Here is a 17,332-nt window from a genome sequence, read left to right on the forward strand (position 1 = left end):
CTTTAACCTCCCTACGTCTGACTTTGACTCATTTCTCTCTGCCTCCTTCTTTCCACTCCTTTCCTCTTTTGACCTCACCCTCTCACCGTCCCCCCCTACTCACAAGGCAGGCAATACGCTTGACCTCATCTTTACTAGATGCTGTTCTTCTACTAATCTCACTGCAACTCCCCTCCAAGTTTCCGACCACTACTTTGTATCCTTTTCTCTCTCGCTCTCCTCCAACACTACCCACTCTGCCCCTACTCAGATGGTAATGCGCCGTCGCAACCGTCGCTCTCTCTCTCCCGCTACTCTTTCCTCTTCCATCCTATCATCTCTTCCCTCTGCTAAATCCTTCTCCCTCCGATCTCCTGATTCTGCTTCCTCAACCCTCCTCTCCTCCCTTTCTGCATCTTTTGACTCTCTATGTCCCCTATCCTCCCGGCCGGCTCGGTCCTCCCCTCCTGCCGGCTCGGTCCTCCCCTCCTGCTCCGTGGCTTAACGACTCATTGCGAGCTCACAGAACAGGGCACCGGGCAGCCGAGCGGAAAAGGAGGAAAACTAGACTCCCTGCGGACCTGTCATCTTTTCACTCCCTCCTCTCTACATTCTCTTCCTCTGTTTCCGCTGCTACAGCCACTTTCTACCACTCTACATTTCAAGCCTCTGCCTCTAACCCTAGGAAGCTCTTTGCCACCTTCTCCTCCCTGCTGAATCCTCTTCCTCCTCCCCCTCTCTCCTCCCTCTCTGTGGAAGACTTCGTCAACCATTTTGAAAAGAAGGTTGACGACATCCGATCCTCATTTATTAAGTCAAATGACACCACTGGTCCTGCTCACACTGCCCTACCCTATGCTTTGACATCTTTCTCCCCTCTCTCTCCAGATGAAATCTTGCGACTTGTGACGGCCGGCCGCCCAACAACCTGCCCACTTGACCCTATCCCCTCCTCTCTTCTCCAGACCATTTCCGGAGACCTTCTCCCTTACCTCACATCGCTCATCAACTCATCCTTGACCGCTGGCCATGTCCCTTCCCGTCTTCAAGAGAGCGAGAGTTGCACCCCTCCTCAAAAAACCTACACTCGATCCCTCCGATGTCAACAACTACAGACCAGTATCCCTTCTTTCTTTTCTCTCCAAAACTCTTGAGCGTGCCGTCTCTAGCCAACTCTCCTGCTATCTCTCTCAGAATTACCTTCTTGATCCAAACCAGTCAGGTTTCAAGACTGGTCATTCAACTGAGACTGCTCTTATCTGCGTCACAGAGGCTCTCCGCACTGCTAAAGCTAACTCTCTCTCCTCTGCTCTTATCCTTCTAGACCTATCCGCTGCCTTTGATACTGTGAACCATCAGATCCTCCTCTCCACCCTCTCCGAGTTGGGCATCTCCGGCGCTGCTCACTCTTGGATTGCGTCCTACCTGATAGGTCGCTCCTACCAGGTGGCGTGGCGAGAATCTGTCTCCGCACCACGTGCTCTCACCACTGGTGTCCCCCAGGTCTCAGTTCTAGGCCCTCTCCTATTCTCTCTATACACCAAGTCACTTGGCTCTGTCATATGCTCACATGGTCTCTCCTATCATTGCTACGCAGACGACACACAATTCATTTTCTCCTTTCCCCCTTCTGATAACCAGGTGGCGAATCGCATCTCTGCATGTCTGGCAGACATATCAGTGTGGATGTCGGATCACCACCTCAAGCTGAACCTCGGCAAGACGGAGCTGCTCTTCCTCACGGGGAAGGACTGCCCACTCCATGATCTCGCCATCACAGTTGACAACTCCATTGTGTCCTCCTCCCAGAGTGCAAATAACCTTGGCGTGACGCTGGACAACACCCTGTCGTTCTCCGCTAACAGCAAAGCGGTGACCCGATCCTGCAGGTTCATGTTCTACAACATACGACCCTACCTTACACAGAAAGCAGCACAGGTCCAGGCACTTGTCATCTCCCGTCTGGGTTACTGTAACTCGCTGTTGGCTGGGCTCCCTGCCTGTTCCATTAAACCCCTACAACTTATCCAGAACGCTGCAGCCCGTCTGGTGTTCAACCTTCCCAAGTTCTCTCATGTCACCCCGCTCCTCCACACACTCCAATGGCTTCCAGTTGAGGCTCGCATCTACTACAAGACCATGGTGCTTGCCTATGGAGCTGTGAGGGGAACGGCACCTCCTTACCTTCAGGCTCTGATCAGACCCTACACCCAAACGAGGGCACTACGTTCATCCACCTCTGGCCTGCTAGACCCCCTACCTCTACGGAAGCACAGTTCCCGCTCAGCCCAGTCAAAGCTATTCGCTGCTCTGGCACCCCAATGGTGGAACAAGCTCCCCCACGACGCCAGGACAGCGGAGTCACTCACCACCTTCCGGAGACACTTGAATCCCTACCTCTTTCAGGAATACCTGGAATAGTATAAAAGTAATCCTTCTACCCACCCCCTCCCCCAACCCCCCATAAAAATAAAAATAAAGTGGTTGTCCCACTTGCTATCATATGTTGAATGCACCAATTTGTAAGTGGCTCTGGATAAGAGCGTCTGCTAAATGATGTAAATGTAAATGTAAAGGTGTAATATCTTAATTTTCCTGAAATGCAGGACATTTTAACACTTGATTTTCCCTTATGAAAAATGCATCAACCCCTACAAAAAATTTCCATAAATTTTTATCCACATAATAATTCACATTTCCTTTGCTGCAGGATTATTTTCCTGCTGTAGCAAACTGGCTCAAATTAAGATTCTACATATGTACACTATCAAGCCCAACCTCAAAGAAAATTGCTTGCCTCCCCTACCACAGTACAAAATAGCCCCATTTGAAAGGGATACTTCCTTGCCATGATGTGCCAACATGGGAGAGAGGAACAACCGGTGTGTGTGTGTGTGTGTATGTGTGTGTCCCATAAATCTTCTCCAGAGTAACTACATTTTAAAGGGAATAGCCCAAGTCTGATGGAAGTCCCCTTGCCAAGATAGAGAGCTTTCCGTTAGAGAGAAAGAGGTAATTCCATCACCCATTACTATTCTCTGTTTGTCCTCCGTTTGGGGTTGCCGCCGGTTACCCAACTGTTCTTATGCACTACTGTAAACAATAGGTAACAACCAGAGTCATCCATCCGTTTGTGTTTCTATGGCAACCATACAAACACAGAGCTAGTTAACATGTTGCTTCGGAATGGAAAATAAAATCTGCTCCTAGTAGGGCTGTGGCGGTAATTACATTTTGTCAGCCGGTGATTGCCAAGCAAATAACTGCCGATCTCACCGTAATTGACTGTTACTTAACATGTCACACTCCCTAGGAGAGGGGGTGACCTCGACAACTTATTGTTAAAATGAGAGGCTGCCTGGATCTTTAATTTAAAGACCCTTGCGCCCTTCGGTCTCAACGTAGACTTTGATTTGAAGCCATTCTTGTGATTATTGTGATTTTGCTATTCATTGTAAATGTTTGTGGGCCGATGTAGCCATGTTGTATCTATGATCGTATGCTATCTATTCATGTTTTTTGTATGTTCTGTGTATCTGTGAATTAACTAATGATATCAGGCCACACCTGGCCATGATTACAGACACCTGTGTGTGTCCTTTGACACTATATAAACTAGTGACCCGCAGAGTTTGTCATTATACCCTGATGAAGACAGCTTGTCTGTCGAAACGTTGGTTATTAGGTTATTAAATTATTGCATCTGAGCTCCTAGAGTGTGCGGCTCTCCTTTTCTTTTTCAACCGTTACTTAACATAAACACATTTAGCATCTCCTGGCTTCCATGCATAGCCTACAAGTCACTGATGCTGACCTTTGGAACATGTCCATTTTAAAAAGTCGAATAAATCCAAGTAATATAGCCTACACCATCACAATAAATCCATTATTTATTTTAGACAGGTCTAAAGGTACATGATATGAAGAAAATGTAGTCTATTTTGGAAGAACAGAATAGCATACTCTGAGTTGTCCTCATATTAGGTCCTGATCTGGCTATTCCATATGGCTGTGGGCTACACTAGTTCATTTAGCAGACAAGATTTGCTTAGAATTCCATGGCATTAGTTTATATTATTTTATAGTATGAAGAATACAATTGAACATAGCTGAATAAACTAGAAAGGATATTTTCTCCAAACGAATTGAGGGAGTGCGCACATGCGGCTATTCTGTGTTGAGCAGTTAACAAATAAACAGGTACTCCTATATGCTTAATTTAGAGTTATTTACGTAACTTTAGTTGTGATACAAATGTTGGGCTATATGTTTTGATTTTTAATACATTATAAGGCTGCATGATGCGACTAATGATGATTTGAAAAAAGTTGCATGAAAGACATGAGCTCTGCTTTGTTTTTTGCGCAGGCTGTACACACTTCATCAGTCTCTCATTCTCGAATTTCCCGGCTGCATCCCCTTTGTGTGGCCGTAATGCCCCCTAAAAAAATCAATGCCTTTTGCGGCCAGTGGCCGTTGTGCCCTTGGGCTGAATATAATCATTAGAATTCCCTTCTTAGCTGTGCGCCGGAGCACCTCTCACTCACATGACTCTCAGTCACATGATCGGGTCTTTCTCACAGGCTACAAGTGAAGACCGACACATCTGGGACGCAACTGTGCGTGTCCTTATCCAATTCCGAGGAGCATGTTGGAAGAACTATCCACATTTACTTTTCGTCAGCCATCAATATGAGCAAGCCTAATGAACAGCAAAAGCAATAGCCTATGTTAATCTACTATCCCCCATAGTACAAAAGTTGACCTATTCTGTGCGAGAAATAAATATTCCAAACATAGTCTGGGACAGTTGTGGGATGCGATAGATCCCAAATTAATACAACCACTAGCATCAAAAAACCTGTTTTAAGAAATGAGGCTGACGCAACAGATGAGAACGTTTAGCTTAAAATGTTGGGAGGGTATAAGGCAATTTCTTCCCATTATAAGCGCAGCAATGTGCACACGGCATTAGGCTATAAGCGTGTATGTTCCACTGCAGGATAACCCCATTCTCAAAAGTGACCACAAATGTGATTATGCATTTAATGCTTTTATTATAAAGGTGCATTTTAATGGTGAAAATTATCTTCCCCAAACTTGAAACTCACTCGCTGCGTATGTATGCCAGTTAGGCTCTACACCCGTTGTAAAGCGGATTAATGTGCTTAATTTTATTTGGCCACTTTAGTTGTGATCAAAACATATAGGCCTATAGGCTAGGCTACATTGGGTGTGTGACTATGATTTGAAAAATTAGCACACAAAAAAGCATGCGCTGTTTGCCTTAAGCTGGGCATCATTCACAAGTGATAATATATAATTCACAAGTGATAGGCTAATATTGTCACCCATCACAATATTCTTGATTTAATCTTGTCTTTACATATGCTAAATAATATATGTGTGAAATTTGTTTTGATTTAGAATTGACCATTATCATGCACCTGTCTCGAAACAGGCGCAGCTGATAAAAATACATGTAATCTATGCACTTAAATAGCGAATGGAGGACGCTTTTCCGTGGTTCATTTTCATGCCAGCCAGGTAAGCTATACTCCTGTTTTAAAGAGAATCAATGTGCTTAATTTTAGGAAAGTTGAGAAATAAATATAGTAGGCCTAGCCTATAAAAAGCTGATGGGATCCTCCTCTTTTTGATAGAGGCCATCACTCTGTTTTCTCATGCAATTGCATAGCCTATAGAAATGTTGCGCAACATCAGCTCATGGGCTCTCATTAAGTGCTTAATTAGATTTTCAATAACATTTGCATTGATGTCAGAGTGATTAGAGGGACAATAGAGTGCAGGGTACCAGGCAGTTAGCACATTTGGTAGGCTACTCATGACCATCAGCAGCATCAGAACTTGGAGAAGCCTAATTACCGTGACTAAACGGTTACGTGGAATGTGACTGACATCATGACTCGTGACCGCCGATGTGGTGGTAATACGGTCACCGTAACAGCCCTAGCTCCTAGTACTACTGCAAGTAGACCATTACATCATTTACTGCTGTAAATGTGGGTTCATATTTTGTATTTTCATCACCCATATAGACAACGTAGAAGCATTATTGAGTATTACAGCAGACACAATACACTCTTAGAAAAAAAAGGTGTTATCTAGAACCTAAAAGGGTTCTTCGGCTGTCCCCATAGGAGAACCCTTTGAATAACCATTTTTTAAAGAGTGAAGACAATAGACACAACAGAAAACAGACACAGTAGACACAGTACAAAATATTACTGTGTTAATAAAGAATACTTACAGTCCTGCTGGATCTTTGCTGTTTGTCCCAAAGAGAGTGAGTGAGAGAGAAGGGCAGAGACAGAGAGAGAGAGAGATGTTGCAGGTGTTGTTAGTGATATTAGGGTGTCCATTGCAACACAGGCCTATAGCTAGAGCATTGTCTACAGCATTAAACAATGTTAAAGTCACATACTGTAGTTACAGTTCTATTGTTATGGAGCAGGCATGTCATAGAAGTCAATACATTTATGTAGTAACAATGTTATTCTACAAAACAAAGTTCTTCTACTGTTTTATCCATGTTTTGTATCTAGAGTACATTTATTTTAGAGTAGCATAATACGTTTATTAAGTACAATGACAGTGAATATATCCTGAAATAAGCTGAAACAATGAGATGTAAACTTACCTGTTGATGATTCCACATCGGGAAAAGGTTGATTTTAAAGGAGGGAGCAGCGGAGAGAGGGAAAGAGAGATGATATGATTTTCAAAGTCTGCTAGAATCAGCATGGTAAGTTGCGTAACATCAACAAGCTCATGAGGCTCCAGGCAATTGGGACAATCTGTGAAAGCATTTGTTTAGGAGAGAATAGTACAGATGAACATAAAATACACATATATTTATATTCCACTGCATGAACAATCTATCACAAAACAGTACATTTACATTTCTAATATATTTCCATATTGTCTTCATGGCACTCTTTAACTACCCTGTAAATGGCCATGACTGACATACTGTAGTTGACATAGTGGTCCATTGCTGTGTGTCTGATTGACAGGAGTCATTCCTCTCATGACTTTCTGTCTTTATATCAAATCAAATCACATTTTATTTGTCACATACACATGTTTAGCAGATGTTATTGCGGGTGCAGCAAAATGCTTGTGCTTCTAGCTCCGACAGTGCAGTAATATCTAACAAGTAATATCTAACAATTTCACAACATATACCGAATACACACAAATCTAAGTAAGGAATGGAATTAAGAATATATACATATATGGACGAGCAATGACAGAGCGGCATGGACTAAGATACAGTAGAATATTATAGAATATAGTATATACATATGAGATGAGTAATGCAAGATATGTAAACATTATTAAAGTGACTAGTGTTCAATTTCTTAAAGTGGCCAGTGATTTCAATAGGCAGCAGCAGCCTCTAATGTGCTAGTGATGGCTATTTAACAGTCTGATGGCCTTGAGATAGAAGCTGTTTTTCAGTCTCTCAGTACCAGCTTTGATGCACCTGAACTGACCTCGCCTTCTGGATGATAGCGGGGTGAACAGGCAGTGGCTCAGGTGGTTGATGTCCTTGATGATCTTTCTGATCTTCCTGTGACATCGGGTGCTGTAGGTGTCCTGGAGGGCAGGTAGTTTGCCCCCGGTAATGCGTTCGGCAGACCGCACCACCCTCTGGAGAGCCCTGCGGTTGCGGGTGTGCAGTTGCCGTACCAGGTGGTAATACAGCCTGACAGGATGCTCTCAATTGTGCATTTATAAAAGTTTGTGAGGGTGAGGAAGTCCAGGACCCAGTTGCACAGGGCGGGGTTCAGACCCAGGGCCTCAAGCTTAATGATGAAATTGGAGGGTAGTATGGTGTTGAATGCTGAGCTATAGTCAATGAACAGCATTCTTACATAGGTATTCCTCTTGTCCAGATGGGATAGGGCAGTGTGCAGTGTGATGGCGATTGCATCGACTGTGGATCTATTGGGGCGGTAAGCAAATTGAAGTGGGTCTAGGGTGACAGGTAAGGTAGAGGTGATATGATCCTTGACTAGTCTCTCAAAGCACTTCATGATGACAGAGGTGAGTGCTACGGGGCGATAGTCATTTAGTTCAGTTACCTTTGCTTTCTTGGGTACAGGAACAATGGTGGCCATCTTTAAGCATGTGGGGACAGCAGACTGGGATAGGGAGAGATTGAATATGTCCGTAAACACACCAGCTAGCTGGTCTGCGCATGCTCTAAGGACGCGGCTGGGGATGCCGTCTGGGCCGGCAGCCTTGCGGGGGTTAACATGCTTAAACGTCTTACTCACGTCGGCCACGAAGAAGGAGAGCCCACACTCCTTGGTAGTGGGCCGCGTCGGTGGCACTGTGCTATCCTCAAAGCGGGCGAAGAAGGTGTTTATCTTGTCCGGAAGCAAGACGTTGGTGTCGGCGACGTGGCTGGTTTTCCTTTTGTAGTCCGTGATTGTCTGTAGACCCTGCCACATACGTCTCGTGTCTGAGCCGTTGAATTGCGACTCCACTTTGTCTTTATACTGATGTTTTGCCTGTTTAATTGCCTTGCGGAGTGAGTAGCTACACTGTTTGTATTCTGCCATATTCACAGTCACCTTGCCATGGTTAAATGCAGTGGTTCGCGCTTTCAGTTTTGCGCGAATACTGCCATCTATCCACGGTTTCTGGTTAGGGTAGGTTTTAATAGTCACAGTGGGCACAACATCTCCTATACACATCCTGATAAACTCAGTCACCGTTTCAGTGTATTAGTCTAAATTATTTTTGCAAGCTACCTGGAACATATCCCATTACGAGTGATCAAAACAATATTGAAGCGTGGATTCTGATTGGTCAGACCAGCGTTGAATAGTCCTTAGCACAGGTACTTCCTGTTTGAGTTTCTGCCTATAGGAAGGGAGGAGCAAAATGGAGTCGTGGTCAAATTTGACGAAAGGAGGGCGGGGGAGGGCCTTATAACCATCCCGGAAGTTCGAATAGCAATGGTCGATTATTTTAGCAGCCCGAGTACAACAGTCGATATGTTGATTGAACTTGGGCAGCCTAGTCCCCAAATTTGCTTAGATAAAATCCCCGGCTACAATAATAATAATAAATAATATGCCATTTAGCAGACGCTTTTATCCAAAGTGACTTACAGTCATGCGTGCATAAATTTTTACGTATGGGTGGTCCGGGTATCGAACCCACTACCCTGGCGTTACAAGCGCCATGTTCTACCAATTGAGATACAGAGGACCAATAAATGCAGCCTCAGGATATGTGGTTTCCAGTTTGCATAAAGTCCAGTGAAGTTCTTTGAGGGCCGTCGTGGTATCAGCTTGAGGGGGGATATACACGGCCGTGACTATAACCGAATAAAATTATCTTGGGAGATAATACGGTCTGCATTTGATTGTTAGGTATTCTAGGTCGGGTGAACAAAAGGACTTGAGTTCCTGTATGTTACTACAATTACACCATGAGTCGTTAATCATGAAACACACACCTCTGCCCTTCTGCTTCCCAGAGAGATATTTATTTCTGTCTGCGCGATGAACTGAGAACCCATCTGCCTGGACCGATTTCGACAGAATATCCAGAGAGAGCCATGTTTCCATGAAACAAAGTATGTTACAGGCCCTGATGTCTCTCTGGAAAGAAATCCTTGCCCTGAGCTCGTCGACTTTGTTATCCAAAGACTGAACATTAGCGAGTAATATCCTTGGAAGCGGTGGGTGGTGTGCGGGCCTCTTAAGTCGAACCAGCAGGCCGCTCCGAGTGCCTCTCCTCTGCCGGCGATGTTTTGGGTCAGCCGCTGGAATCAGTTCAATTGCCCTGGGGAGAGCAAACAAAGGATCTGCTTCGGGAAAGTCGTATTCCTGGTCGCAACGCTGGTGAGTTACCACAAACTTTCCTAAGAGCTAGTCGCGAGGCCGCCATCTTCGTCGGCGCCAGGTACACTACAGTGTGTGTGTGCATGTGCGTGCACGCGTGTGTGTGTGCGTGCGTGTCCAAGGCTATAGGGGGACAGCTGCCTATAGACAGGTGGAATACCCAACCCCCCAGTTATTTTATTTACTCAGAATGATATTCATTATGCCATATAGCCATGGCCATGCAGGAGGGGAAAGGGAAGGGGGACAGAAAGAACATAAGAGGCTAACAAGGACATGACAACCCTCATCAATAGAGGTCACCACTGGAAGCTGGGGGATGTAGGATGGAGGGATAGGGGATGGAGGGATGGAGGGATGGGGGAGGGAGGGAAGGGGGATGGAGGGTGGAGGGATGGGGGATGGAGGGTGGAGGGATGGGGGATGGGGGTGGAGGGAAGGGGGATGGAGGGATGGGGGAGGGAGGGATGGGGGATGGGGGGATGGGGATGGAGGGATGGGGGATGGAGGGAAGGGGGATGAGGGATGGGGGATGGAGGGAAGGGGGATGGAGGATGGGGAATGGAGGGAAGGGGGATGGAGGTATGCGAACAGAGATAAATCCATCTCTCCTCACCTCACATTAGATACATTCAGTCCAATAGACAGCCCATGGTACCATTCAGTCCTATAGACAGCCCATGGTACCATTCAGTTCTATAGACTGCACATGGTACCATTCAGTCCTATAGACAGCCCATGGTACCATTCAGTCCTCTCAGGTATAGCATTAAATGCACTGGGAGCACCAGAGGATTTGGGATAACCTCCCTGTGGTCTCTACAGGGATGATTCTCTTTCACCTCTCTCTCTCTCTCTCGCGCTCTCTCTCTCTCTCTCTCTCTCTCTCTCTCTCTCTCTGAGAGGTCAGAGGGTTATGAGGGTATTATGTATTTTTCTCGATGAGACGTCGGAGGGTTATGAGGGTATTATGTATTTTACTCTGTGGGGGGGGGGGGGGGCTTCTCTTTCTCTGTCCCCCTCTCTCTCTCTCCCTGATGTGTGTATATGTATGTTTGTGTGTGCGTGTGCGTGTGTGTGTCCTCGGTCTGACACTAATCAATAGAGCTTTCTGAGGCCAGCGGTGAAAGGCTGTGGAGTATAAAGAGTGTGGGAGAAAAATCACGTATTTACCAGATTTGTTTAATATTAATAGTTAACAATTAATATACGTTACAATAGTAGAGACATATATTTAGTGCCAATGCTGTGCTTCTGAGAAAGGATGGTTCATCTCTTCCACGTTCACGCCCCACAGCTGGTCTGGGCGTGTAGTCAAGGACATGGGATAGAGATAAACTTGAGGAACAGATAGACCTGTATTGTTTCAATTTCTCTTGGCTTCTGAGTGACCTGGTCACACGGCATAACACAAAGAGCCTCAGAGTGACCACAGTTTTTCAGTTCATCCTGTCTTTTACTATCTTCCAAGGGCACAGCTGTGTGGAGATATGAGCAGTAACGGAACTAACATTATCACTTGTTTGTACGCTATGACCCGATACACATAGCCACAAGAAGAAAACAAGGTAGCTCCTGATCTGCCGGGGAGGGGTGGAACCAGCCATGACTAAGCATTTTTAGGTTCACTATATAAGACGTCAGCATTTCCTGTTCGTTGGGCTCTCACTCTATTCACTTTGGTGTTGGTATTGTGACCAGCTCCCTTATCGATAAGTTATTTTAATAAAGTTAATATCTTGATTGGTGGTTGACCTTGTCTCTCCTCATTATTGATTAAAATATCCACCACAAGAGACATTGAGGGTGCCGTAGGGGGTAGATGAGGTGGAGACTACAGAGGTGATGACAGCTGATGGCCGTGTGTGTGTGTGTGTGTGCATGTGTGTCCATTACGCATGTGTGTGTGAGGTTGAGAATAAGTAGTGTGCAGGTGTGTTTGACCGCCGCATAGCAGGTGTCCATGGCACTTTATCCCTATCAAATCCTTTTTCACAACACCACTGTGAGACATTCCCAGATATTATTCTCCTTTATGAAAAAAACGACAGTGAGGAGAGAAAGGAGAGAGAAAAGACTAGTTGTAATTTCCTTCGTCTCTTAGTTTCATATTCCCACTGGAGTTAGTCCGATTGGAGGCAGGAGCTTTCATACAGTGAGGGAAAAAAAGTATTTGATCCCCTGCTGATTTTGTACGTTTGCCCACTGACAAAGACATGATCAGTCTATCATTTTAATGGTAGGTTTATTTGAACAGTGAGAGACAGAATAACAACAAAAAAATCCAGAAAACCGCATGTCAAAAATGTTATAAATTGATTTGCATTTTAATGAGGGAAATAAGTATTTGACCCCTCTGCAAAACATGACTTAGTACCTGGTGGCAAAACCCTTGTTGGCAATCACAGAGGTCAGACATTTCTTGTAGATGGCCACCAGGTTTGCACACATCTCAGGAGGGATTTTGTCCCACTCCTCTTTGCAGATCTTCTCCAAGTCATTAAGGTTTCGAGGCTGACGTTTGGCAACTCAAACCTTCAGCTCCCTCCACAGATTTTCTATGGGATTAAGGTCTGGAGACTGGCTAGGCCACTCCAGGACCTTAATGTGCTTCTTCTTGAGCCACTCCTTTGTTGCCTTGGCCGTGTGTTTTGGGTCATTATCATGCTGGAATACCCATCCACAACCCATTTTCTATGCCCTGGCTGAGGGAAGGAGGTTCTCACCCAAGATTTGACGGTACATGGCCCCGTCCATCGTCCCTTTGATGCGGTGAAGTTGTCCTGGGGATGGTGTTCTTGGGGTCATAGGCAGCATTCCTCCTCCTCCAAACACGGCGAGTTGAGTTGATGGCAAAGAGCTCCATTTTGGTCTCATCTGACCACAACACTTTCCCCCAGTTCTCCTCTGAATCATTCAGATGTTCATAGGCAAACTTCAGATGGGCCTGTATATGTGCTTTCTTGAGCAGGGGGACCTTGCGGGCGCTGCAGGATTTCAGTCCTTCACGGCGTATTGTGTTACCAATTGTTTATTGGTGACTATGGTCCCAGCTGCCTTGAGATCATTGACAAGATCCTCCCGTGTAGTTCTGGGCTGATTCCTCACCGTTCTCATGATCATTGCAACTCCATGAGGTGAGATCTTGCATGGAGCCCCAGGCAGAGGGAGATTGACAGTTCTTTTGTGTTTCTTCCATTTGCGAATAATCACACCAACTGTTTTCACCTTCTCACCAAGCTGCTTGGCGATTGTCTTGTAGCCCATTCCAGCCTTGTGTAGGTCTACAATCTTGGCCCTGACATCCTTGGAGAGCTCTTTGGTCTTGGCCATGGTGGAGAGTTTGGAATCTGATTGATTGATTGCTTCTGTGGACAGGTGTCTTTTATACAGGTAACAAACTGAGATTAGGAGCACTCCCTTTAAGAGTGTGCTCCTTATCTCAGCTCGTTACCCGTATAAAAGACACCTGGGAGCCAGAAATCTTTCTGATTGAGAGGGGGTCAAATACTTATTTCCCTCATTAAAATGCAAATCAATTTATAACATTTTTGACATGCGTTTTTCTGGATTTTGTTGTTGTTATTCTGTCTCTCACTGTTCAAATAAACCTACCATTAAAATGATATACTGATCATTTCTTTGTCAGTGGGCAAACATACAAAATCAGGGTGTGTGTGTGTGTGTGTGTGTTGATGTTTTGGCTGAAATCAATGACTGGCAATCAGAGGTGAATGGTTATGAGAAGTCAGCCATTTGTGAGAAACTGTCACATTTGATTCCACAGCACTATGGAACAACCTACTCTCTATGCTAATCAAATGTTAATGTTAAGTTCTATAGTTCAACTGTAGATTTGAATATCGGTTACTGCTAAATTGATTTCATAATTCAGTTGGTAGAATATACACTCGACTATAGTTAAACCATGCAGAAATATCTTTAGATCTTATGGATGGATTGAACAGATTCACTGGGTAACACATCAATATGTGTGAGTGTGTGAGTGTGTGTGTGTGTAAGTGTGTGTGTGTGTGTGTGTGTGTGTGTGTGTGTGCGCGTGCGTGCGTGCGTGTGAGCTCAGCTCTATTGTTAGAGATATCACTGTATATGAAGCTGGATCTGCAGATGCAAAGACAGGATAACTGTTGTGTTTTACATAGAGTATACACCGTACATGTATATATAAATCACTTCATCTCGCATTTGTGGCATGTCTTAAGCATGCTTATTTTCCTGAAAGTCCATCTGTCACAGTAAACACCAATAGATTAGAAAGAGATGTGGCATGAAACTTTGTTTTCTTTCTTTTTTGTTCACTGTCCTTCAATTCCAAAACCATTGGGTGGTTCACCGGTATCTAAATTGCATGAAAACCACTGGTTTACGATAAACAATATAATAAAACAATGTTTTGATTGATTTCATGTGTTTGCGATTTGATTGATGGACTTACGATCAAGAGGAACCTCGATAGCAGGCACTTCTTGCCACAGCAGCAGGAGCAATGACATGACAAACAGGGCCCAAGGCCCGCCCTGCACCAACATCTCTCTCCTCTGATTGGCGTTCCTCTCCCGTCACGACTCCTGGTTGGGTCCTGATACGTCTCTGACCTATGAGAGAGAGAGAGAGACAGAGAGCAGGAGAGAGAGAGAGAGAGAGAGAGAGATGTGTTTTCAGTGTGTGTGGCTGGCCTACATCAGCAGCTGAGGTCCTGACTCCCCAGAGAGAGCTACCCAGAGACAAGCTCCTGAGAGGAGGGATGAAGACATCACACAGAAAGGTTCCACCTCTCCTCTAGTCATCCACTCCCCCATTACTCCAAACCAGTACCAGTATCAGCACCCCAGGCCCCAGGCACAGCACTACTCCTCTCCCTCCTTTGAAAGGAAACACTTTGAAGTTTTTGGAAATGTGAAATTAATGTAGGAGAATATAACACAAAAAAACATGTGTTTTCTATTTATTTTGTTGTTCCATCATCTTTGAAATGCAAGAGAAAGGCCACAATATAATATTGCAGTTTATTCTGAATCCCATTATTCTGGACTATTTTGTATCAAGTCTGCCCAAATGTGCCGAATTGGTCAATTGATACATTTTCAAGTACATAACTATAGAGAACATACAAAAATTATATGGTAATACAAAATGTAAGTTTACACACTCCCAGGAATGCCATACATGATGGATCATTAGCTTATACACTAACTTTCACACATCTAGATGGCCGGGCGGGGTGGGTGTGGAGCCAGAGACAGCAGGGGTTCAAACTGTAGAACCCAGTTCCTACATGTGAATATAAAAATGGATTTTATCAAACAAAACTATGCTACATTTTATCTCTGGGACCCTTAGGATGACAAATCAGAGCAAGATTACTGAATGAAGTACATTATTTACCTTCAGAGGTGAATGTATCAAACCAGTTGCCTTGATACATTTTTTGTTGTTGTGCACTCTCCTCAAACAATAGCATGGTAATAACAAATAACAACAAATAATAACAAAGATAGCTAATAATGTAAGCATACTGTGTCCATAATAAGTATATAGGTTGTATGTTGGGAGCTTTTGGGAAAGAGCACAGTTAGAAAGATATGGCATTTAGAAGCAAACCGGATGGACATCATGAAAATGATCGGAGAGGTTGAGAGTAGAAGAAGTTCAGGAGCAAAAAAATAAATAAATATGTATATATATATATATATGTGTGTATATATATATATATATATATAGATATAGAATTATTGTAAAATTAACTCTGTCCATAAGGTGTAGATAGTAAGTATAGACCGGAAGTAGAGGCCTGGGCGTTGTTGTTCACTAATTTACTCCAAGTAGGGAAAGGATGGTGGGGTTGAAAAGTAATAAAGGGGAATATATATATATAAAAAATAAAAAAAACATGGGGGATTGGAAGTGATGCAGACAATTACATTGATAGAAGATACAATCTATCTGCAATATTAAGCTGATCCATCCCCCCGAAAAAAAAAAAAAAAAAAAAAAAAAAAAACAATAGCATGGTATTTTTTCACTGTAATAGCTACTGTAAATTGGACAGTGCAGTTAGATTAACAAGAATGTAAGCTTTCTGCCCATATAAGACATGTCTATGTCCTTGAAAGTTTGCTGTTACTTACAACAGTCATGCTAATCGCATTAGCGCACGTTAGCTCAACCGTCCCGTATACGGGACACCGATCCCGTAGAGGTTAACAGAGATATTAGAGAAAGGAGGAGATAAGAATCCCATTGGTCAATGAATGGAGGAACGTATAACACTCCAGACTGTCGACCAATCGCGTTCATATTGTTATGCTGCATCTCAAAGTCAGGGTATGAATCGAGAAACGTGCCTATTTTCTTCGAAAGTACGTATTGTCACGATTCCAAAGCTTTTTGATATTACAAAGAACAAGTTAATTATCTCACATCTCAGAAAAAAATTGTAATATTGGGTTTTTGAACTAGCGCCCAATTGACTCCCATTCACTCCTTGAAGGAGAGCTCTCCTTGTCCCAGAATTGCCCAGAATGAACCGCATATATGTTGCATAGGCAACATACACAATCAGTGTTAATACAATTCCAAAGGAGTTTCCATCTCCTCAAAAGTATCTCTGTTGTTAACTTATCTCTCTTTTTCCATTTTCCTTGAAAACTGGAACATCCGGTTGTTGGGGACTCGGCAGAGGCTATCCCAACCCAGACCCTTAACCAGAGCTGCAGACTGAGATAAAGAACATCCCACTCAATCAAACAGCAGCTGAAGACACTGACCATTCAACATTCACCTCCACTTCAACAAACTAAATACATGGAAAAATACGAAAAACATCAATGTCTTGTTTTGTTGCTTCTCCGACATCAAAGGTACATTAAAAACACACAGAGTGGAAACTGGAAAATAATAGATTAATTTTCTGATGTTAGTCTACAACAGCTTGATACCCCTGGGGTAATACCCAATTCTCATACAACACCTGTGCGTGCCAAACACACACACACACGTACACAAACACACACACATATGTCAACCCAACACCATGCTACAAAATACCTAATCTGACCCTTGGGGAGGAGGACACAGATATCCCAGCATTCCTTTGGCTTCATGCACACACAAATATAGAGAGAGAGCTGGGTGAGAAAATGGATGGATGGATGACTGAAAGAGTGGAGACAGAGCAAAGGAAAGACATGAGGCTCTGTACAGACCCAGAGACTGACTCACTCTCTGTCTTAATAATAAATAATAATATGCCATTTAGCAGACGCTTTTATCCAAAGCGACTTACAGTCATGCGTGCATACATTTTTTTGTGTATGGGGTGGTCCCGGGGATCGAACCCACTACCTTAGCGTTACAAGCGCTGTGCTCTACCAGCTGAGCTACAGAGGATCTCTCTCTCTCTCTCTCTCTCTCTCTCTCTCTCTCTCTCTCTCTCTCTCTCTCTC

General features: G+C 44.0%; 1 protein-coding gene across 1 annotated transcript in view; it reads right to left on the reverse strand.

The window, feature by feature from the left end:
• LOC311134352 (neurofascin-like) overlaps positions 1-17,332 on the reverse strand; it is a 118,431-nt gene that overhangs the window by 76,454 nt on the left and 24,645 nt on the right. Inside the window, exons 2-3 of the mRNA XM_084168001.1 lie at positions 14,323-14,482; positions 6,251-6,268 (exon numbers count right to left, since the gene is read on the reverse strand). Coding sequence (XP_084024127.1) covers positions 6,251-6,268; positions 14,323-14,416 — 112 coding nt within the window. The 5' untranslated portion in view covers positions 14,417-14,482. The remainder of the gene's footprint in view (positions 1-6,250; positions 6,269-14,322; positions 14,483-17,332) is intronic.

The sequence above is a fragment of the Coregonus lavaretus genome (assembly GCF_964263955.1).
Source record: "Coregonus lavaretus genome assembly, chromosome: 8".
NCBI lineage: Eukaryota > Metazoa > Chordata > Actinopteri > Salmoniformes > Salmonidae > Coregonus > Coregonus lavaretus.